The 24075-nt window shown below is 36.2% G+C and overlaps 1 protein-coding gene across 8 annotated transcripts in view; it reads right to left on the bottom strand.

Annotated features, from left to right (window-relative positions):
• REEP1 (receptor accessory protein 1) overlaps positions 1 to 24075 on the bottom strand; it is a 52185-nt gene that overhangs the window by 3702 nt on the left and 24408 nt on the right. For 4 of the 8 annotated variants that reach the window (XM_026679800.2, XM_087947465.1, XM_087947469.1 and 1 more), the window contains exons 4-8: positions 22300 to 22420; positions 20803 to 20916; positions 17711 to 17761; positions 8177 to 8360; positions 3434 to 3469 (exon numbers count right to left, since the gene is read on the bottom strand). In XM_026679800.2, coding sequence (XP_026535585.1) covers positions 3434 to 3469; positions 8177 to 8360; positions 17711 to 17761; positions 20803 to 20916; positions 22300 to 22420 — 506 coding nt within the window. The remainder of the gene's footprint in view (positions 1 to 3433; positions 3470 to 8176; positions 8361 to 17710; positions 17762 to 20802; positions 20917 to 22299; positions 22421 to 24075) is intronic. The other 4 variants (XM_087947466.1, XM_087947467.1, XM_026679801.2 and 1 more) reach the window with 2 other exon arrangements.

Below are 24075 nucleotides of genomic sequence, written 5' to 3'. Positions count from 1 at the left end.
AGATTCTGACCAGTTCTGGACAACCGGTAGCGGAAATTTTGAGTAGTTCAGAGAACTGGCAAATACCACCTCTGACTGGAGATTTTAAAGTATCCTTCCCCTGCCATGCCCACCAAGCCACGCCCACAGAACCTGTGGTAAAAAAAATTGAATCCCACCACTGCCCAAGCTATCTTTTTTTTTCCTGGAGAAGTCTGCATGTTTAAAAACAAGAAGTGGGCTGCAGCACTGAACCATTTCCAGACAAGTTGTAGCAGCTTGTTGGTTCCTCCTTCCCTCCCTTATTCAACCCCTACTACTCTGCCTCAACTATGTTTGTTGAAGCCACAAGGCTGGAGAAAACCTGCAAGCCAGAGGGGCCAATCCTCTTCCCTCATTATTTGTATACTTCCCCAGGAACACGCTAGAACACATAATGTCATCTCTACTGATTAAAGCAATTATTTTGTTTTCCTTGCAACATAAATATGTGATGAACATGATAAAGCAAACTTATAAAGAATTATGAACAACTTACAAAGCATTATAAAGAACATTGCTGTCTATAGCTATACAAAGCCAGGCCCAATAAAATCTCATACATTTTGTTATTTAGTTAAGTTACAATATATCTAGACCAGGGGTGTCAAACTCACGTCGTCACAGAGGCGTCACGTGAGGTATTGGGACTTTCCCCCTTTGCTAAACTGGGCATGGGCGTGGCCAGGCGTGATGCATCTGGCCCACGGACCAGGAGTTTGACAGCCCTGATCTAGGCAAATTTGGCACATTTCAATTAGTCAATAGTACATATTAGATTTTGTCAATGTTTGAATGCATGCCTTATAGAAACAATATTGTAGATATCCTGATTGGAAGAAAAACTAAATATGTGTATTTACAGTCATTCTACTGCTAATCAAACTAGAAAACAAAGATTATTTATACCACGTGCAATAATTGCATATATGTATGCATACTATATATTATAAGTAAAGAGTAAGCATTTCTTAGTTATATAATGCATTCTTACGCATTCCTGTTTGGAAATTACTCGTACAATCAATAGCACTTACATCAGAGTCCCAAAATAGGTATATGGAGAAGGAAAGAAAAACAATAAAAATAATGAACAAGAAAGCATTTGCTAGCATATGTAGCCATATTCCTTTGCTCAAAGATTTTTGAGCAATGCATTAATGTTTCAATAGTATTAAAATATTTAAACATTATTCAGTTTATTAATTTAGATATAGAAAATATATAGTGTGATAATTATCCTAAATAACTTTATATAATTTTAAATAACATAAAATGCCAAAGACTTATGAAGCAAATATTCAATGCAAGAATCATAAGAGCACAAAAAATGTCACTTAAAAATAATTCTAAATTGTAAAACCACCATAAATATTCGGTTGATAATAAATACAAACAGCACATAGCTGAATTTGTCCTTATCAGACAACACAAGCAGATGCTGAAATGTTCCTAATTAACACTTTTTCCCCTTTTCAGTTGATTACAGAGGACAAGTTATCTTTAAAACAGGGATGAGGAATCTGTGGCCCTCCAAATGTTATTGGAAATATCCAGCAACCTAAAGTAGAATTAATGACTTGTGGTGAGAACTAGTAAGAACTAGTATCAACATTTAGAAGGCTGCAAATCCCCAATTTCTACCTCTAACTCTCCACAAGTCATTTTTGGCTCTCAATCCCCCTATATTATAGGACTTTTTGTTTTCATAGGGGATTAAGGATTAAGATTTACAACCCACTGCACTCCTTACAGAATCTGACCACCCCAAATCAAGCTGAATTTCTCCCAGCGGAGGTTAAAGAGGAAATAGAAGGCTTCTGGCATTCTGATCATTAAAATCCCCTCCCCGATTGCATGTCCCTTACTATACTGGACTAAAATGATACATTCTCCCTATTTTACTAATAACAAATATGGAGCACAGGGCTTGTATTCAAAGGAAAACAAAGGCATGGCACACACTTGAAACAAAGTCATTCAAAGAAGCAAACCAAACAGAAAAAGAGATGTAAGCAACTGGAATTTGAACCCCATGCAAAGCAGACTACTCCATGAAAAGACCTAGCATAACCATTTTATAATAGGCATCATTTCAGTTGAATTATATAACAATTTATATTTATTATAAAAATAGAATAAGTGTATTATTTTGCAATTATACATGTGTTATATGTTACATATGTACCGGTACACACCCATACACAAACACAAACAGAAGCAAGATTTCATTTGTTAGAATTGGTACAGTTCCCCACACTACAAGTTGGCATTGACTTCTGGCTCGTGTTTTTCTCCAATGCATGTGGAGAACGGGCTAAGTGGGAGATAGCCATATTGGTATATGATGAAGTATCAATATCAATGCCAATATTTTATGACCAGAGAGTTTCATCTTTTCCCTCACTGAGTTATTCTTCTAATCTTGAATGTCAGCTAAAAAAAACACTGCTGCTTAACAACTGGACATTCAGTTTTGTCCAGCAATTAAATTCTTCCTTCATCAGAGTTTCCAGGAACCAATGGCATTCAGATCTGTTTATCTCATTTCCACCATATTCATTTTGGGCCTGACATTATTCCCCCTATTATTTTCAACTGGAAAAGATAAAAAAGGAGTTAACTGATTAAAGTGGTAACTCCCTGGAAATAAGAAAAGAGGCTTTTAAGAAAAGGATTCATGCAATTTTTGGTTCCACTGACTGTCCTAATTTAGCCTGTTAGTTAGTCAAGATTTCCCCATTCCTGTCCAAAATCATATTTTCTTAATACGAGTTCTTCGATATGCTGTTTCAGCAATGGCAGCATCTGGCTAAGTTTGTTTGAGCCAATAATTTACTTCTTGCTTTTGGCAAAATTTCACTCATAGCAAACAATGAATTCAAATTTATGGCTGCCACATTCATTTAACGACCACCATACAAAAATGTAAAATCAGATTGATCATGTGATGGACCCATTTTATGAGCATTGCAAGTTGTGACTGTAATAGGCAGGCTTCCTTATGATCATAACTCAAGGACTATTAGTATCAAGAGACAACCTAGCAAGTCAACTTGATTTAGGATTTCTTTGAAAAACATGCTTTTGGAGATTACATTTATTAACTAAAGTTACCCTTTTTTATTCAGTGAGAATCACATCAAAGCAAATCCTACATTTCAATTTTAAATGTCTAAATACCTAATGTTGTTAGTCAAAACATGTGTGCAAAAAGAGCATTTCTCAACCAGCATTGCAGACTGGTAGTGTAGCTCACAGGTAGCTATCTAAACCACACCAGCAACCATTTAGGACTGAATTGTTAATATTAGGATACAATATTATAAATATTATGATTCAGATATAAATATAAGCTGCAAGAATTAATGTTTATTAAAGACATACAGATTGCATAAAAATAATCCATACTCACCTTGCACAATATGACAAACTGAACAACATGTATATTCTGAAAAAAGAGCCACATATTTTTTAAAAAATATTTTTCATTTGTGGAGTACTTGGTGCTTTCTGAGCTTTGTTTAGCTGCAGACATTTCATTCTCCAATGCTTATACCATCAATGCAAGCGAGTATGGATTTTTCTCCCTATTTATATACAGTAATTTGCTCTGCTAATTTTGGTGGGATTATAGTTTTGTTTATTAGGGTATTGTCTTCTGCTTGATGTTTGTGTGATGTTGATTCCTATTTATCCAGATATTGGCTACTGCAGAGATATATTCTGGTCTCCCCCCCCACCCACCTTTTAAAAAAAACTTTTTATTGTCTCTTGGTTTTTAAATACATGTAATGATATGTGGGAATGACCTTGAAAGGGCAATGAGATACCATTAGTTAACAGACAATTTATCATGCAGCAAAAGTGTAGATGGGCAAGAAGTTCAGAAGAGTTCCCTAGTTTTGGGGACTGTAAAAGTGATAGAAGTACTTTTAGACTTGCAGGATTCTGTTAATGTAACTTTGTATTTCCTATGAGGTCTCCGTAGTAAGGCTGATATCAATCTTGTAAGTCTCATAATATCTTTCAAAGACATTTTTTGGAATGGCCTCTGATCCCCAAGAAATTTCACCATCCACCAAGCACCGTGAGCAGCATTGTTGCAACACCAGCAATTTTCAAAATGTCATTATATAATTAACTCGATAGCTGGGGTAGTATTTACTTCCAGCTGCAACAGCACATGCGGAATGGTGTACTTTCCCACTGAATGCACCTAAGTAAGTTTACTAAAGGAAGCAGTGGGCAAATGAGCAATACCATTCATTATGAGGAATGTTCTAGTGCTGGACAACTACTAGGATTTCATGCACAAATTCAAAGGACACTTTGGGGATTCCATATAACACATCATTGCTAGTCGAGAGATCCAAAAGCTGAAGTGGGGAGACAGAAAAAATAGAATAGAATAGAATAGAATAGAATAGAATAGAATAGAATAGAATAGGTTGAAGGGTCCTTGGAGGTCTTCTAGTCCAACCCCCTGCTTAGGTAGGAAACACTATGCCATTTCAGAAAAAGGGTTGTCCAATCTCTTCTTAAAAACTCCAGTTTTGGAGTATTCACAACTTCTGGAAACAAGTTGTTCTACTAATTAATTCTTCTAACGGTCATGAAATTTCTTCTTAATTCTAGGTTGCTTTTCTCCTTGATTAGTCTCTATCCATTGCTCTTGTCCTGCCCTCAGGTTGTTTGGAGAATAGATTGACCCCCTCTTCTTTGTGGCAAATAGCATTTTAAGAATTAAAAATACTGGTTGCTTTTCAGACCCTTCTCTGCCATTCCAGCCCCTCTGCGGTATAGGCAGATGCTACAGATCTGGTGTTGGAAGCAATCCTGCTCTGAGTGGAAAAAGGAGTGACACATATATTGCCATTGTACTTTTTAATCAAAGCGCTCCTATCAGCAGAAAATAACCATGATATTTTTTTAATAAGGGCTTGCTGGTGGTAAAAATTCCCTTTCAGCAATGCAGACACTTGCTGGAGGGAGTTGCCCCTACAAATTTCCACAGATCCTATATGAATTTGGTCACACCTTGGCAAATTAGGCACATTTTTTAACTCCACTTTGATTTTTACATCCTCTACATTACAGGCTCCCAAAACAAATTTCTAAACACTCTTTCAAATAAGCTGGAACATAATGTGCCACAGTCACCCTCCCCACCAATAATGCCCCAGACATACAACTTTTAGTCACACAATAAATCAGGCCAACTTGAAACAGGAAGAGATATTGTTGATTTATTAGGGACTGGGATTAGTGCATAGCAATACTGGATGCTTATGCCAAGGCCCCAATGAATGACCTTCAGGAACCAACAATTGTGTGCCTTTCATAGTAATAGGAGGGCAGCTGTTGCACAATGGATATCTATATATCCCTCTTCCCCTAGGGGGAGTAGCATTACAGCTTTCCATAACAACAGGACATTGTGCGGGGGTGGGGGAGTATGTTTAAAACCAACATAGAGATCTCAGTGAGTTTTGGTGCAGACATTAAGGATAGTGCTTCCTCTTGTCATATCTGTCAGTAAAATCAATTCCTGGTAAATGAGTTGAATTATCGCAGAAACTAGTGACTCTGTCACAGCCCTGGGATTATTTCTCCTAGATTTTATCACCAATCTTCCCCCCAGTATAAAGATATATAAGCATATTGGTAGTAGCGGATTTATTTACCAAAGTCTTACGCCTTGAAAAAGGTCTCCTAATGTCTCAATAACCAGTTCGGCTCTTTTGGGACCACATATTTGAAATTACATGGTAGAAGATTTGGTCAATCATGTAATTTCAGGCAAAGGAAGTCAGTTCACTTCCAAATTTTGGAAGGACTTCTTGTACTTATTAAATATTTTTTAAAAATTGAAGGATCCTTGATGCTCTCTAAGCTTGATTGTTTTCTTGCAGACATTTCACTATCCAAACTAGATAACATCATCAGTGCTAGTTCATTTCTTTTCCTTGTCTCATCTGGCCACTAATAGAGAATCTGAGAAGGCTAATCAACTATGACAATATTTAAGATGTAATATTTCATATCGACAAGGCAACTGAACTGATCTTATATCTCTTTCTTACAACAATGCAGCACACTCTTCTATTGGTATGACTTTGTTCCAAGCAAATTTCAGATTCCACTCTCAGGTCTTGCCAACCATCAGGCACAAAAGCACCATCCATTGTGTTTCACATTTTCTGCACAAGAGGCAAGCTGCCTAAAGAACAACTTGAACTAGTAAAGGGCACGTACAAATAAGCAGCAGATGCATATAGACAAAAGAAGGCTAGAACTGCAGAAGGATTTGTCATGGCTTTCAACTTTTTTTTTCTTCCAAAAGGCCTTCCAACAAACTGGATCAAAAATTTTTTTTGGCTCCTTCCCAGTAATAAAACAAAATCTGCAATTGCCAGCATCAGTGAAAATTTACCCTGTATCATCGATCTTTATTGGTAAAAGAGGCTGAATTCTATGTTCACAGGTAGCATTCTCCTCTTATGCTGGTAAATGTGGAGGAAGACAATTCTAGACACATAGGAAAGTGGGTGGAATACTCCTGGACTCAGAGCTGCTGCAAATAGTAGCCAAGAGTAGAAAGGCTTTTGCCCAAACACATAATGTGCTCCAATTGCACTAATTCCTAGATCAGGAGACAGTGCTCATTGTCACTCAGGTCTTAGTCACCTCCTGACTGCATTAGTGTATAAAGTAGATAGATGCATTTTACATGATGTTGTCCTTGAAGTTTGAAAGTTTCAGCTTGTCTAGATGTTGTCCTTGAAGAGCATTTGGAAGTTTCAGCTTGTCTAGAATGCAGTGGCACTTGTAGTAATGGATGTTTCATGATGTATTTACACAATATCACTGCTTACAGCTGCAATTCAAATGTCAGTTGTTCTGTTTAAAACCATATGGCATGTGGTCAGTCTTGTGTAGGCAGAATGGACCTGCTTCAGGTCCCATTGGTGAAGCAGTGTCAAGTGCTGGACTTAGGTAGCATCCGTTCTTTCTCATGGTGCCTGTCTTGTGAAATCTCAACCTGCACCCTAAAATACAGATAGCTCCTAACTTGCTGCCCTTCTAGAAGACTGTGAAGATCTGATTGCTAGTTTTTGTCTCTGTTTGCCACCTAGAAGTCATTTAATAGGACAGCACTATAAATTTGCTTAATAAATCAATTAAAAAAACATACATAACAATTTTTTTTCTTTTGTTCATTAATTTATGCTTTTTACATATTACATTCCATCTTTAAATTTGAACCCATAGTAGCTTTTGTTGGATCATAATTACCTTTATATAGTGTATGGGAAAAATGTTCTTGTCTAGAAATTTTATGAAAGAAAATACAAATTGGCTTTGTTTAGTAAATAATAAGTTACTTGAGTCTGTCTACAGCTAAGAGCCTGTGAAGTGATCTCTTCTAGCCTGAACCTCTAGAAAGAAAAGAGAACTGAATTGAGAGAGAAAATGACAGCCTCGGGAGTATCCAATACATGACATGTTATATAGAAATATATAAAGTATATTTTGTCTTTTACACAAGGAAGAGAGAAAAAAGTGCAGAAATTTCCTACGTTAAATATTTTGCAACTATTTCCTTAACAAACAATAGGTTGAAGGGTAAGGAAACCTAGTCCATGAAAAGTTGAATTCCAGCAGCATTAACACATAATGTGACATTTTCATGCAGTTGTGTTTAATTTAAGTAACATCTCTGCTCCGTTTTTTTTCCAAAGAAAGAAGAATTCAATGTTATTACCATATTATCTGGGAAGGGTGGATTGGAATTATGCGAAAGACGCTACGTGGTGCTGAAGCAGCAGCAGCAGCATAGCAGTGGCTCTAAAGTGGCCACAGGTTTCCCAGATTTCATTCTGCAGGAGCAATTGGCCCCAGCATTGTGCTAAGTTAATCTGTTTAAGGTACCTTGGTTCAAAAAATGCTGCCTTGTGACTCACAATTTTGCCTAACTGAAGGCTTTAGAAAATCATTCTAAAAACGTCCTTTTAAAGTATATTTGAAATTGGAACTATATGGGCTTTGGGGAGGTACAAAATTCAATGTTGTTGTTGTCATCTTGTGTTCATTTTTAATAATTGATGATAGGAGGAAATGTTACCATTTAAGTCTGCAGGCAACTCCTACTAACCTGAATGTCCAATACTGTCTGATGCAATTTTGGAAGTTTTCGGCTGACTCTGCTTGCTACTTGCTCGTGCAGAAACTGATGGGGCATGAGAAGGTGGAATTGCAGTGCTGCTGGTCTCTCCTCTAATTGTGGTTAGGTCTTGCATGCTAAAACTCCGGAGCCTCTCTGACAGTGCTCCTTGACCCTGTGAAAATCAACAGTGACACATAGTAAGTGACACATTGATTCAGAATAATAGGTATTCATGCAATTTAAAAAAATAAAGAAAGCTCATATTGAAAATCCATTACTCTGAGTGACAAATTGGACATACTCCATCTCTCCTTCAATAAAATGGTTTATTTTTTTTAATTGTCATGTTTTTATGCATATTAGTATGTATGCACATTTTATTAATCCTCACACTCACATAAAATTATTTCTAAAATCCCTTTTGAGAGACAAATTGTATTGTAAAATTTTGAGAAAGGTATACATGTGAAAAAATACTCCCAGAAGAATGATTTTCTTGACAGAGAAAAAGCATTCTCTCCCAATGTTTCAGCTCCCCTGTTCTGCAGCCACCAGCACTCTTATTTTTTGAGCAATAATGGCATTTCTGGGATTAATCTTTCCTTGCTAGCATTCTTGAGGACTTTATAAGCAGGCTGCATCTTTACTCCCTTCTGATATAGTATGACCCATAAACTAGTCGAGGAAGGAATTTACAAAGCTCATTAGATCATGGATTCATTTTGTTCAGAACCTTCTATATCGCATTGATTGAGGATTTCAAACAGGAAACTTTCTCAACCCCTCTGAAATTACTGGGGACTGATGTAGAAATAGCATGCTCGACTAAATGAAGTATTGCTTTTTCACACTTAAATGGATGTAGAATTATGGCTGTATTTAATATAGTGGGTTAATCTTTGTTTCAGTTTGTCTTAATGTACACTAGAATGTCCATTTCCAAACCAATATTCTTAATCATGCCTCTGTAAATTTTAAGAAGTATTTTTCTACATAAGATTGAAGCATTAAATAATTAATATTGTTATTCCTCCTTGAACTGATTTAAAAGTGTTTATCTTAAATTCAGTTTTACTCTTGAGGTTCCCAGTATTTGCTTTCCTTCAAGCATCCACTCACTTGGTTACTACTATTATTCTTCCCCCATAATTTTTTTTTTGATCTAGTTGTAGATTTTAACTACAGGAACATATTATCTACAGCTGACATTTCTCAAGTCTAGTTGTGTCATAAATACATGGTTATATTTCCATATAAAGACCACTATTTTTCTCTAGTGGTCATGATCTGTAAATATGTATTACAGGTATGTCTTTCAGCAATAATTTAACATCTCTTGCCGTAGCATGGAGATGTAGAAACAATCATTCTTTTATATATAAATGATTCTAGATAATTTATGCTGTTTTAGACACCAGTTTTCATTAAAATTCAATGTTAATTATATTTTTTAAAATAGGAACATTATGAAATCAACTGGATTTAAATTAATCATTAATTCATTTCAGTGAACCTTCCCTAAATATAAATAAATCTAAATCATTATTCTTCTTAAATAAAAAAATCATACTGACTTAGCTAATTTCTTTTTCAACTCATACTTTAGAAAAGTCAGTATAATACAAATGTATTTTCAGATTGCAAAACTGATGTCATCTTTGCAAGGTAGTCCAAACAGGAAGCACACCAAGAAGGACTGTTGTATTGTAAGGTTATATTAACTGAATACAAAAGTGCAGTTCTCCTCTTCCTTTAGAGCCCCCAGAAACTGGAGCCCCTTCTGAGATGTTTGCTATGCCTCCATTCTTTCTGTGGACTAAGCTGTCCTAGCTGTGGCTCTTCCCCTTATCTCCCAAGGTCTTTCTCATATACTGTTATAATGTGAGAGAGACGGAAAGTACTCCCTGTATTAGTTTCTAGCAATTTTATAGCATGAAAAAAGATGAAAATTAAAATAAATTCCATAGTCCCATCTCCTGGTCCCATAGCGCTGAGGCATAGGTTTAGGGAAATCTGCTTCTCCTTCTCTTTCTTCTTGATAAGGAGGAAGACAGTCTCCCAAGAATTCTTGAATTAAATTTTATTTAAAAGTGGGAGGGGGAGAGAGAAACATGCAAAAATTCCTTTTTAGCAAAGGAGTTAAAAATACAGAGCCATTCAAGGCATTGGCAGAATTTGAAAACAACCTATAATAAAATAGCATCTATAAAAGAAAATTCTACAGATTTTTTTTTGCTGAAAATAGAAAAAAAATGAACTTGGGATTCATGGGTTTAATGATAAGGCAGGGTAGGAGATGGTAAGAAATGACCAATAATGTAAAATTAGAGAAAGAAGATTAAAATATATAAAATAAAATATATAAAATATATAAAAATATCATAACCTTCCTAACAGATAGGAAGCAGCAGGTGAAGCTAGGCAGAATCACATCTGATACCTGTACAATTAGCACAGCCCCCCACAAGGCTGTGTGTTATCTCCACTTCTCTTCTCCCTATATACCAATGACTGCATCTCAAACAATTCATCTGTTAAAATACTGAAGTTTACAGATGACACAACAGTGATTGGTGTCATTCGAGACGATGAATCCGCATACAGACAGGAGGTTATACAACTTGCCTCGTGGTGTAACCGGAACAATCTGGAACTGAACACACTCAAAACCGTAGAAATGGTGGTAGACTTTAGAAGAAACCCTCCCATACTACCACCTCTTACAATAGTAGACAACACAGTATCAACAGTAGAGACCTTCAAATTTATAGGTTCTATTATATCATATGACCTAAAATGGACACCTAACATCAAAAACGTCATCAAAAAAGCACAACAATGTTCTTTCTGCACCAACTCAGGCAAGGAGCTTCTGATACAGTTCTACAGAGGAATTATTGAGTCTATCATCTGCACCTCTGTAACTGTCTGGTTTGGTTCTGCAACCCGACACAGACTTCAGAGGATAATTAGGACTGCAGAAAAAACAATTACTACCAACCTGCCTTCAATCAAGTACCTGTATACTGCATGAGTCAAAAAGAGGGCTGTGAAAATATTTACAAACCCCTCACATCCTGGACATAAACTATTTCAACTCCTTCCCTCAAAATGATGCTATAGAGCACTGCACACCAGAACAACTAGACACAAGAACAGTTTTTCCCCGAAAGCCATCACTCTGCTAAAAAAATAATTCCCTCAACACTTCAACTATTTACAAAGTCTGCACTACTATTACTATTAATCTTCTCATCACTCCCTATCACCCATCCCCTCCCACTTGTGACTGTATGACTGTAACTTTGTCACTTGTATCCTTATGATTTATATTGACTGTTTCCTAGTATGATTTGATTGCTTATTGTATCCTATGACTATCATTAAGTGTTGTACCTTATGATTCTTGATGAATGTATCTTTTCTTTTATGTACATTTAGAGCATTTGCACCAAGACAAATTCCTTGTTTGTCCAATCACACTTGGCCAATAAAGAATTCTAAATTCTAAAAATATAATTATTGCTATAAAGCTTAAAAATCACTCTTAGATACAGCCCTCCCTAAGCGGCTTACAGAGTCAGCATATTGCCCCCCAACAATCTGGGTCCTCTGAAGGATGGAAGTCTGAGTCAACCTTGAACCACTCAGAATTTAACTCCTGGAGTGAGCAATGTGTTAGCCTGCAATATTGTATTCTAACCACTGAGCCAACATGGCTCATCACAACATGCTATTGATCTGGTAACTGATGTAAACAGGTGTAAATTTATAAAACATACACAATGACTGAGCTTCAATAAAGACAATAATAATCAAAGACAATACATTTGATTTAAACATTACATACTTCTAGCTATTTTTTCCCCCAAGGATTTTTTTTTCTGCAATGGGTTTCTCTCTGACTCGGTTATCCCTGGGCTTCAGACCCTGAGGATTCCAGTCAGTTAAATTTGGTGGTTGCTTAAGACATGGCAGATATGCCTGTTTTCTTCTTAGCCTCCATTCCCAATCTCTGCTTTAGTTTTCAAAACAACAAACTATTTTTCTCTAGCAGAAAGAGAGGAATTTAAGTAATCTGATTTTGCAGGTAGGCCAAAGCATGCTACTATCTATTTTACAGTCTAGATTCATTGTCTGTAATGTGGATCGAAACAAATGTGGTTGCCATCAATGGAGCTGACTGACTCATTCATCCATGTATCTCTTTTAAAAGATTATATGATTAGCTAAATACGGCTCTGTCTGCTAGGATGCCCACGCTAAGAACTGATCCTTAACACAACATACAGTGTGTCCTTCGACTTATGATTATAATGTAACCTTCCCATTATAGTTGTAAGTCATTACGATTATAAAGCGGATCACCAATATGACTAATTCGATTTTATGACTTTTTTTTTTGCAGTGGTTGTTAAGACATTGCTGCTGTCATAAAGCAACCACTGTGGTCATAAAGCAACCATTGTTCACTATACGGCATTTTTGCTGAAAACTGGAAGACACTGCAAACAGCCATGAATGCAGCCAGCTGTTGAGCATTCAACATGTGGTCAAGTGATTGGAAGGCATTGGAACTTCAGAACCAGATCATAAGTTTCTTTGGGGGAGGGGGAATCCTTGATAACTTCAAATCCTATCAAATCAAATCCTGTACTTGTCAACAGTGGTGTCCCCCAAGGCAGTGTTCTAGGACCAACTCTCTTCATACTCTATATTAATGACCTCTGTGGTTATATTAAGAGCAACTGCGTTCTTTTCGCTGATGATGTAAAGCTATTCAACACCACTGACAATGCTGCTACCCTTCAAAAAGACCTCGACTATGTATCAGAACGGTCAAACAAATGGCAACTTCAGATACAAAATAGATACAAAATAGATTCAAATCTCAACAAATAAATGCTCTGTCTTACATATTGGCAAAAAAAATCAGAAAATAAAATACAAGCTGAATAGTCAAGACCTTGTTGATGATCCAAACTCTTTCAAGGACTTTGGAATACTCATCTCAAATGATCTAAATGCTAGAGCCCACAGTAACTACATAGCCAAAAAGGTACTAAGTGTTGTTAACCTAATCCTGTGTAGCTTTTTCTCCGGTAATATCACTCTACTAACTAGAGCATATAAAACATTTGCTAGACCAATACTTGAATACAGCTCATCAGTCTGGAACCCGCATTACATATCTGATATTAATACAATTGAGAAAGTCCAGAAATATTTTACGAGAAGAGTCCTCCACTCCTCTACTTGTAGCAGAATACCTTATGCCACCAGACTTGAAATTTTAGACCTAGACAACCTAGAAATACGCTGCCTTCAGTTCGATCTAAGTATAGTACATAAAATTATATATTGCAATGTCCTACCTATCAATGTCCTACCTACCTTCAGCTTCAACCAAAACAATACAAGAGCACAAAATAGATATAAACTAAGGATAAACCGCACCAAACTTGATTGCAGGAAATACGACTTCAGCAACAGAGTGGTCAATGTCTGGAATACTCTACCTGACTCTGTGGTTTCTTCCCCCAACCCCAAAATCTTCAACATTAAACTGTCTACTATTGACCTCACCCCTTTCCTAAGAGGTCTGTAGGGGGAGTGCATAAGCGCACCAAAACGTGCCTACTGTCCCTGTCCTATTCTTTTTTTCTTATTCATATCCATTTCATGTATTTATAACCATGTTTATACTCATACCTGTTATCTAATAATTGACAAAATAAATAAATAAATAAATGGTTGCTAAGCAACCAGTTATAAGTCAGGGAATACCTGAATGTAGAACATGCAATTAGTTTAGCATACATGGATATGTCAGTGTGAAATATTTATTCATCAATTGTAATTTCTATGCTGCTGTAGTCCAAAATTTTGTTTCTGTTGACAATATCCCTTTTTTTTTAAATTCACTTCTCCCATTCCCTTTAATCACTGATCCCTTGAGATAATTATCTGAACAAAATATCTGTCATTCTATCTTAAAGCCATATTTCTGTAGTAGGCTTCTCAGAGCTATTCAGTCAGTTTTGTCAAATCAACATTTCTACAGACAACAATGTAATTTCTCATAGATGCATACCACAGCAGAGTCCACTTTCTCTGAGGGATTTTCTCATCAACAGTTTCTTAGGAATACCATTGGAAGAAGAGTTTGATCTCTACCCACTTGTGTTAACAATGCTTCATTGCCCCTCTCTAAAGTTCTGTGATTAACATGAACAGCTTTTCATAGTCTAGAGCTTGTAAGACAATACTACAACTAAGAGCTGCTTTCAGCTGCTAAAACTCACCCTGGCTGTTCTCAGTTCACACCTGCACATTTCTTTCTTTACTAAATCTGACCAAAAAAGCTATTTTTGGGGTTGTACTTGGAACAACTTCAGAAGGTAATTGGCTGGTGCGAAGAACAATTGCACATATTTTTTTATTAGTTGAAAGGTAAGTCTTGATGACATATTCTCATTGCCCATCTAGTACCTGAGGTAGGCTAAATTATTCAAACCAATTGGATAGGGATTCCAGCCTTCCTGATGCATTGAAATACCACCTCAGTTATTACAAATGCTGCTCCCAGGTAGTCATATTTTTTCTTTAGCCTACCTGACAGGAAACTCACCTCCAGTGCTGCTCCTAACATCCATGACTCCTCATTTCTTCTCCTTATGTAATGTTTTTTTATGACAGTATGTAGCTTCCATATCAATCCACCCAGTTAATTCCCTTTTTCAACTAGCTTTTCAGCCCTTGTCTAATGGGTACACAAATCCAAATGACCATTTGGTGTCAAGCAAATATAGAAAAACCCTAATTAAATAACTGTTATGTTGAATAGCCATCCATTGTTTCATGATTTTTTTAAAAAAATCAATAGCTAATGGTAAGGACAAGATAAAATATATATATAGTTCATGGAGTAACAAAGCAGTTTGCTTGCTAATTAAAGGAGAAATTTATTTTCTTATTTATTTGACTGATCCCAGGTGAATGATACTGTATGCGAGTAGAGTTTCAGTTAAGTGAACCACAACCACAGCCCTTTGAATGATGTCTTTAAAACTATACAAATAACAATATATACCTATGGACCAATAGTGTTGATTAAGAATGTAAGCACTGAGCTTTGGTGAAAAGTCTTACAAATGACTTATTTTGCCCTACAGATAGTACTTGATTTATGACCACAATTGAGTTCTGAATATAATCATAAGTTGAAACAGCATATGATTAGGCTCAATTTTATAGCTGTTTTTATATCAATCATTAAGCAAATCGTGTGGCCAAATCCAGCTAATCCAATGGGTGTTTCTTGCCAGAAAATGGCAAGGAAGTCACAAAACACAATTCTGTAATTCTGAAATGCTGCAACTCATCATAAATGTGAGGCACTTACCAAGCACCTGAAATACAATGTGGTAGTGATGTAGCAGTTATAACTTTGAGGGTGGACCTAAACCACTTTTTTTGAGTCTGTTGTATTTTTAATCATTAAGCAACCAGTCCTAAGTTGAGGATTACTTATAGCTGAAACTTTTGAACTGTTTCCCATCATGGCAACTGCTGATATAATGCATTCCAGCCCCTCAATAGGTTACCAATAGAGGGATAACCATGGCCTGCTAAATATTTCAACCTCAAAATTATCCTTTGCTCTTGTTTATTTTTACATCTTGAAACAAAGATGTATGTATCTTTTGCATCCTGTGTTTCTTATTCACTATCAAATCTGTATCAATTAACTATGGAACAAAATACATGCAAATGCACAAAAACATGGACGGAATTAGTAAATGCTATCATCACTGTGATTTTTAATAAGATGCAAAATGATGCCAGATGTTACATTAAATTCTTAGAAGCCTATGTTTATCTGGGTCTCATCATGGTTGAATGCACTTGGACTTGCTTTTCAGCAACATGCATAAGATTGTCATTAAGTTGTTAAATATTACTGGAAAAATATTACTTAAATGAAAAATGTTTGTATTTAAACCATACACCAAACTGTTAGTATTCTATTAGAAATAACTTTAAAGAAAATGTATTTTTCTTTGGTATATATAACCAGAAGTATCACATGAAATCAACTTAGTCTTTTACTACAAGTATTTCATTAAATAAACATTTGAAGTATCTCAAAATGTTTTTATATGATCATTACTATATTTATATTTCTTGATACATTTTGGATGTATTTTGTGTTCATTTTTATAAATTTTTCATTAATGCTTCCTTTTTAGACAATAAAAAGATGGCTCTATCAAAAGATTTTTAAAACCTCTTTAAAGTGAGCATATTTTAGAAGCTGTATTTTTTATATTTTTGTTCAAAATAGTAATATGAAGGATACTTATAAATTAAAACACCAACAATATGTAAAATCTAAAATCTAAAAAAGATTAACTGTATTCATGGATTAAGCTTTATTGTTTGATCTTTGAATTCATATTACATGGTTTATAGGTTAGTGAAAATTCACAGCATGGATATGGTCCCCCAAACCTCTTCGAAATTCTTCAAGATTGTATCATCAATGCTTAGAGCTGAATAGTAAGTAAATTTTGGTGATGTGATTCCCTCCCCCCTTTTAGAACTAATATAGAAATAAGTGCTTTTAGTTTCTTCTATACGTAATGCACATATTTTGCATTGAGCACTTCCCCAAAACATTAAAATGCTCCCCCAACTGTGTTGAACAATGCAAATATGTTTGTTGCCTTGGGTGATGTCATCATATCATATCACTGCTTGAAATTCTCAAGAACTATGGCTTTAACAATGAAAGGGTCACCCACATTAGTTTAATACATTGTTCAAATCTAAACAGTTATTATTTCTTCAGAAAACCATGGTTAAATAAATTATAGCTGAGTGCAATGTGAAAACCAGATCAGAAATAAAAGATTGACTTACGTTTGTAAATTTTTGATCACAGTCTTTACATAGAAGAGTCTTTAGAGATGTAGCTAAAATATTGTTTCATGTTTTTTTTTTCCAGTAGGAATTGGTCACTAAGTTAAATGGGCTGTGTAGCACAAGGCAAAAAACATGTTTTAGAATGAATGCATAAATTTTTACAATTTCATAAACCAGATGTAAATTTTCTTGGGAGTGCACAGCAGCTGTAGAAAGGGAATGATTCCCGGGGAAGAAAATATAATTGCTTTAAAAATTGCAGAGATGCTGTATTTCTACCTGCATGTGCTTCAGAGCATCTTAGCTGAAGCTCTGCACAAGCCCTGTGTGTTAATAGCTATGGAAGTGAAATCCTGTAGCCACTGTATGACTAAATAATCCTGTCATAACTCCTATATTACATGGCATCCTTGCAATTTTTGTTATTACTGATAAAGTCATAGTTTTAAGCTGAATGCATGACAACATCTATGTTCCACAATTTACTACTGATAGTGCTTGTTTTAGTAAAAAAAAAGATATGGCAATCATGCTGGTCTTGCTTGATAATATGTAGATTAGTTTAGAAGTTAATAGAAACCTTCACAAGGTTACCTGCCCGTCTTTCAGATCCAAATGCATGAGAAAATGAAGAAGCTGGGTGATCTAGCAGGTAAAAAAAAATCCCACTGTGGCAACATATAAAACAAACATTGATTGTTCTACAAGAATGAAGTCACAGGTGAACCTTGTTGCTGAAAAGCTGAATACACCATATACTGCACCACTTATTCAAGGTCTTGCTATTGTCATTGCAGATTGCTATGTGTACATGTTGTGTATTGACCTCCACTCTAGGATTCTTTTGTAGAATAATTAGGAGCTAATTTCTCTATATGAAGAGAAATAATGTAATACAATGTATTGCAGATTCCACCACTTCTTCTAAAGGGCACTCAAACACTAAACAGTATACAGTTTAGATGTGAAATACTTATCTTCATAACAATAGGAAAGCAAAAAGAGCTTAAACAACATTCTAAAGGATAACTTAGTTTTATATTTCATATCAATCTTTTTTATTCTCTAATTCCAATTAATACTTTTCTTATAACTCTATATATTTATACAATTAACTTATTAGGCAATTAAACCTCCTCTGCCTTTGAAAACATAGTCTAGCAAATATATTCCTTTTGTCCAATGTTTAATTATCAGGTTCATCATCATTTAATTGTTACAAGTTATTAAATCAATGCAATAAATCAATTGAAATAAAAATAATAATACTGCTGTACTTGATTTCTTGATTTTTCCTTGATTTATGACCATTCATTCAACAACTGACTGAGTGGCTTTGGGCGCATGGAGCTTCAGGATCCAAGATTTTCTCATCCTTAGTTCAGAAGGCATTGTATTGCCCTATTCACACCCACTTCACGTTAGGGGTTCTCCTGGATTCATGTCTGAGCATGACTAGGACAATTTTAGCACAGCTCCTGTTTGTGCTTCAGTGGTGACATTTCCTGGAGCATGACTCCCCATGCTCAGTCACTCAAGCCCTTGTCATCTCTTATCTGGACTACTGCAGTTCATTCTACATGGGGCTACCCTTGAATCAATTTGGAAGCTTCAGCTGGTGCAAAGTATGGCCGTGAGAGCAGTCTTTGAGGCCCCTAGGATGGCCCATATTCTATCTCTGCTCTGCGAATTTCACTGGCTACTACCTAGTGCTGTTCAAGGTGTTGGTTACGACCTTTAAAACCTTTAATGTCATAGGTCCAGGCTACCTGATGAACCATCTTGTTGTTCCATTAGCCCAAGCCCATCCTACTCATGCCGGCTGAATGGGCCTACTGTGGTCAAAGAACTCTGACTGTTGGGATCCAGAAGAAGAGCCTTCTCTGCTGCAGCACTTACCCTTTTTAACATCTTGCCTTCCAGGGTAAGATCTGCTCCCATCCTCCTATCCATCTGCAAGAGCCTGAAGACCTGGCTCTACTGATTGGGATGGGTTCCATGCTGGAGGTGGCTGCTGGACTGATGGCTTACTCCACTTCTCACCCCTTTCTCTCTGATCTCCACCCACCCCCTTTTTTTGGTTAGCATATTGGTATATTCTGATTGTTTTCTTTTTCATTTTTCATTTAATTGTTCTATTATTTTACTTGAGTTTTCTTTACATTCTTATCATTTCTTCATTTTTATTGTTGTAAGCTGCTTAGAGTAGCCCCATGGTGAGATAGCTGGCAAATAAATGTAACGATAATGTGGCTGACTGAGCATCAAACCAGAATTGTTCAAAAATCACAACAGCACTAAACAAAGGGACATACAACCCCCTCCTGAAGTTCCAACCGTCACAGTCCTCCTGCGGTCATGTGACAAAATTTGGAGCACTTGGCAGTATGCCCGCTGTTATGAACACAGGAGCACTGTAATTCCCACACACACACAAGCTGGGAGGCCTTGACCTGCTGGGCCCACCAGCACATCAGCCTTCCCCCGCCATATCATTCCCCAAGGCCTAATTTTTCTCTCTACCCAGCTGTCTGGCTCCACTTATCTTTCCTTTCTGTGCAACTGCTAACAAGTTCACCTTGCCAATACAAGGTACAGCGACTACAGAAAGCTAGCCAATGCAAAGTTTCCAGAGATAGAAAGAAGTTCACAATGTTGCAAGGGCTGGTGTTGGCTAGCTTTCTGCAGTAGATGCGCATCTCATTGGCTGGGCATGAAAGGAGAAGGGAAGTGGACCTGCACAACTGAATAAGTCCCAAGCCTTCCAAGAAAGTGGCGTGGTGGGGAAAAGGCCCAAAACCTCTGAGAAAACTGGGGTGGATGGATATTCCATGTGCTGGTGGGATTGCTAAACAAGGGCTCCCAGCCAACAGTAAACTTCCATGCACCAGAAGGCACAACCAGGCAAGACCTTCCGGCCTGTGGCAGGTTTCCACATTCTGGTGGGTCTAGCTGGCTGAGGTCTGCAGCGAGTTTCTGCATGCGGCATGGAGGGTACTGGCCTCCCAGAGCCTCTCTCATCACAAGGTACACCCGTGTCATTGTTTAACAACTGCAAGTTAGGATTGCGTTTGTTGAATGAAGATGGTCACGTGGGCAACTAGTTTAATAATTGCAATGACTTGTGACCCAAATTGTGGGTTCAATAGTTCTTGTAAGACTATCTGTATCAGTTCATTCTCCATTATCATATGGAAATTGTAAATGTATATACAATTGTTCCTACCTCTTCAAACAATCTCATTTTCAGCACAAAATGTTCTGTTCAGTTTTTTATATTTGTATAAAATCAATTCAGTGTTTCTTTATTTTAATTCAGTAAAAAAGAAATAGGTTAAGTGAAGTTTTTTTTAAAATACAAATTCCTGAAAAAGAAAAAGAAATGATTCTAAAAACTCTTAGGTTTATACCTCAGCCACTACATTTGTGGGTACAGTTTGTTATTTATGGAACTAGCTATAAGTTTTCCTAAGTATAACACTAAATTTTGCTGTTAATCACCTTGCAAAGAATGTACTACTTGTGTCTTTGTGTACTGAGACATTTATGGTCTTCCACTAATAATGGCAAATGGCTTTAGAGCTTCCGATACTAAGTGTTGCTCACAAGCCATTGTTTGTTCTCACAGCCAAAGAAAATGATAATATTAAAGTAATTCTCATATCCTGAATTGTCCTACTGGTTACCTTGGAAGCTGCCATTACAGCAGCTGTGGCTGCAACATTTAGCCCCCGTTTCCCAAAATGCATCAGGGCATCATAGCTGCGACCTTTTGCTTGGACTAAGCAATCATCTATTTCCTGTCAAAAAGAAAAAAAATCCACAATCAAACTCAAAAGAGTTCAAATAAACTTGTCTTTCTCTTACTTATCAAGGGAAGATGTTTTTATGTCTGCCCTATATATAGATCAAAATGGTTTAAACAGAGTATGATTTATAAGTAATCATCCACCTTCCTCATTGATATAACAATTATATGACAGTGGTTGTCATAATTTTATAATAAAAGAAATATGCAAATTTGGGAAACTTCATTTTCAGGATGACCTCTAAGTCATAATTTGTTAGGTGTGGGCTTAATATATTACACGAACCTAACCACTGTAGTTTAGTAACCATACTTTACTGCTTAATATAATACTGTATATCAATCTTGGAGATATAAAATGAATAATTCAGCTCTCCCTATCTTTTTAATAGAAAAATAGGGATATAAACTTACAGTATAGGTCCTAATTAGAGTGATAATATGAGTAAAAAAATTCAAAGCTATTTTAGATCCTTAGAGAATACCTGATTCAAATACAGATACTTAGGAGGTTGCTTAACACTCAGTCGGAGGAAGAATAATTCACAAATTATACCCTAGAGACAAGCATGATATAAAAGTGCTGCTAGATAAATTACTTTCCAAAAGAGTGGATATATAAATCATGGCAAGCCACCACTTGTTTAACCATTGTCTGATAACTAAATCTAATTAACTGAATTCACACAATACACTAAGACTAAACCAAGACTAAACTAGCAATTTATTTACCATCAACTTGCTAACTTTTGTAACCTTTATTTGCTGGTAACAAATGGGGAAGATTATAATTGCTCTGTCAATGTGCAGATTGTTGAATTAAAAGGAATGAAGGATAATAAAGGGTTACATGAGTTCTTGGTAGTCTTTCCTATTTTAGTGTCACGGTGCTTTGGATTTTAACTCTTATATTTCCCATCTGGATAGGAATTAAAGGAGCTGTAGCTCAACGTAATACAATTGAAAAATACCAGGTTGGAAAAATTTGCATTAAAATATATATTTCTCATATGAGCTGTTCTTCAAGATTTCTAACTGACTACTCCAATCGCCTTTGAAAAACTTGTAACTTTCTTCCCTATAGAGCCAATAGCTTAGATCATTTATTACGTTGACAGTCATAACAGTGGGCAGCTGCATTTCTTTTTAGTTCTAATCTGTAGAAACAAGTCAACCAAGAAAAAAAGAGTAACACCTACTGAAATGAAATTCTTCTTCCTGAAAGGAATGCAAAAAGTGTAAGTAATATTATACAATCAGTAGTGCTATCCTACAACTAATTCAGTTTGATGAGGGTCACTAATGGTGGTCTCACAGCCTAAAGATATTCTTATTCATAAGCTTATCTTACTTTTTGAGAAATAATGTCACTGACCTTTTCTTTTGAAGACAAAGTTGGGTGTACAAATTTCCTATATAGAAGACTGGAGCCCTTTGTGTATGGAGACAATAACCAAGCTACAAAGGCTATTTTGAGTTCATAATAAAATGGGAACCTACAGAAAAGGAAAAGAATATATTTTGGTGCTCTTTTCAAATCAAGTTCCTTGAGAATTTACCAAGAAAGTACATTTATAAATGTTTGAATGTGTGCATTGATGTTGGCGTCTAAAAACATTTCACCTTTGCATTTGGCTTTTGCTAATGTCTTTAAGTGCATCTTCATGAATAACAAAGTCAGGAGTCCCACTCATAAACCCAAGTCCAATCCCTCCACCAATAAAATGAAGAAGTATCTAGCCTCTCTTCTATTTGAGAATGCCATGTGAAGTCTCACTGCTCATTCATTCCTAAGTACAGTAGAACAATTTCCTGTCAATAGTTGTTTCCATCCTATTTATCCCTTGACAACTTGCACAAATATTCAGTCCACAAATATTCATCCAGCCTGTTTCAAGATGGTTGCAATATTTGTTCCACATTTCTTACAGGAAAAAAAAGTTCTAAGAGAGCAAAAGTGAACATAGTATCTCATATATCCTGATGTTCAGTTAAATAAAGGCAATTGTGAAAGATTACAATGAGCTGAATCCTTGAGTGGCTTAAATATGCAGATGACAAAAATGACATGCAAGATACATTAGGCCCTGAAAGGACCTAATGGCAAAGACTGCAATGACGACATCATCAAAGCAAACCTCTTTAACATATTCCTTGGCTCAGTATTTGTAAACAGCAATGTATTTGTAAAAAGCCCAGTACTTCCTAGTCGAACCACAGACAACTATAATGATCTAATACATATTGATTTTACAGAAGACATTGTTAAAAAAGCACTGCGCAATCTAAAACCATCCCTATCTATTGGACCGGACAGAATATGTGCCTACTTCTTAAAAAAGCTATCCACTGCCATAGCTGAACCTCTAAGCATAATCTTTGAAAAATCTTTCAGGACCAGCTCCTTGCCAAAACTATGGTCACAAGCCACAGTCATCCCCATCTTCAAAAAGGGAGAGCCCAGCCTAGTTGAAAATTACAGACCAATCTCCTTATGCTGCGTCACCTGTAAAGTCATGGAATCAATTATTAACCAATCCATCATCCTCCACTTAGAGACAAACAACCTACTCTCTAATAAACAATTTGGTTTCAGAACTATCCTGTAATCTGCAACTCTTACACTGCAAAAACATATGGACTACACAACTCAATCAGGGCAAAGCAATAGACACAATCTACATAGACTTCTGTAAAGCCTTTGATTCAGTGGTACACAACAAACGCCTACTAAAACTAAAATCTTATGGTATCTCTGGACACCTACATAACTGGATAGAGGCATTCCTGTCAAACAGACAACAAATGGTTAAAATTGGGAGCGTCCTATCAAATTCTGTACCTGTCAATAGTGGTGTCCCCCAAGGCAGTGTTTTAGGACCAACTCTCTTCATACTCCACATAAATGACCTCTGTGATCATATTAAGAGCAACTGCGTTCTCTTTGCTGATGATGTAAAGCTATTCAACACCACAGACAATACTACTACCCTCCAAAAAGACCTTGACTATATATCAGAACGGTCAATCAAATGGCAACTTCAAATTTCAACAAATAAATGCTCTGTCTTACATATTGGCAGAAAAAATCAGAAAATAAAATACAAGCTAAATACAGGATCCAAACTTTGTCAAGGACCTTGGAGTGCTC

The sequence above is a fragment of the Notechis scutatus genome, chromosome Z (assembly GCF_049901735.1).
Source record: "Notechis scutatus isolate UNSWTSFEM ecotype Mainland chromosome Z, rNotScu1.2, whole genome shotgun sequence".
Taxonomy (NCBI): Eukaryota; Metazoa; Chordata; class Lepidosauria; order Squamata; family Elapidae; genus Notechis; species Notechis scutatus.
The sequence above is the reverse complement of the archived record's forward strand: the minus strand, read 5'-3'. Positions and strand labels throughout refer to the sequence as shown.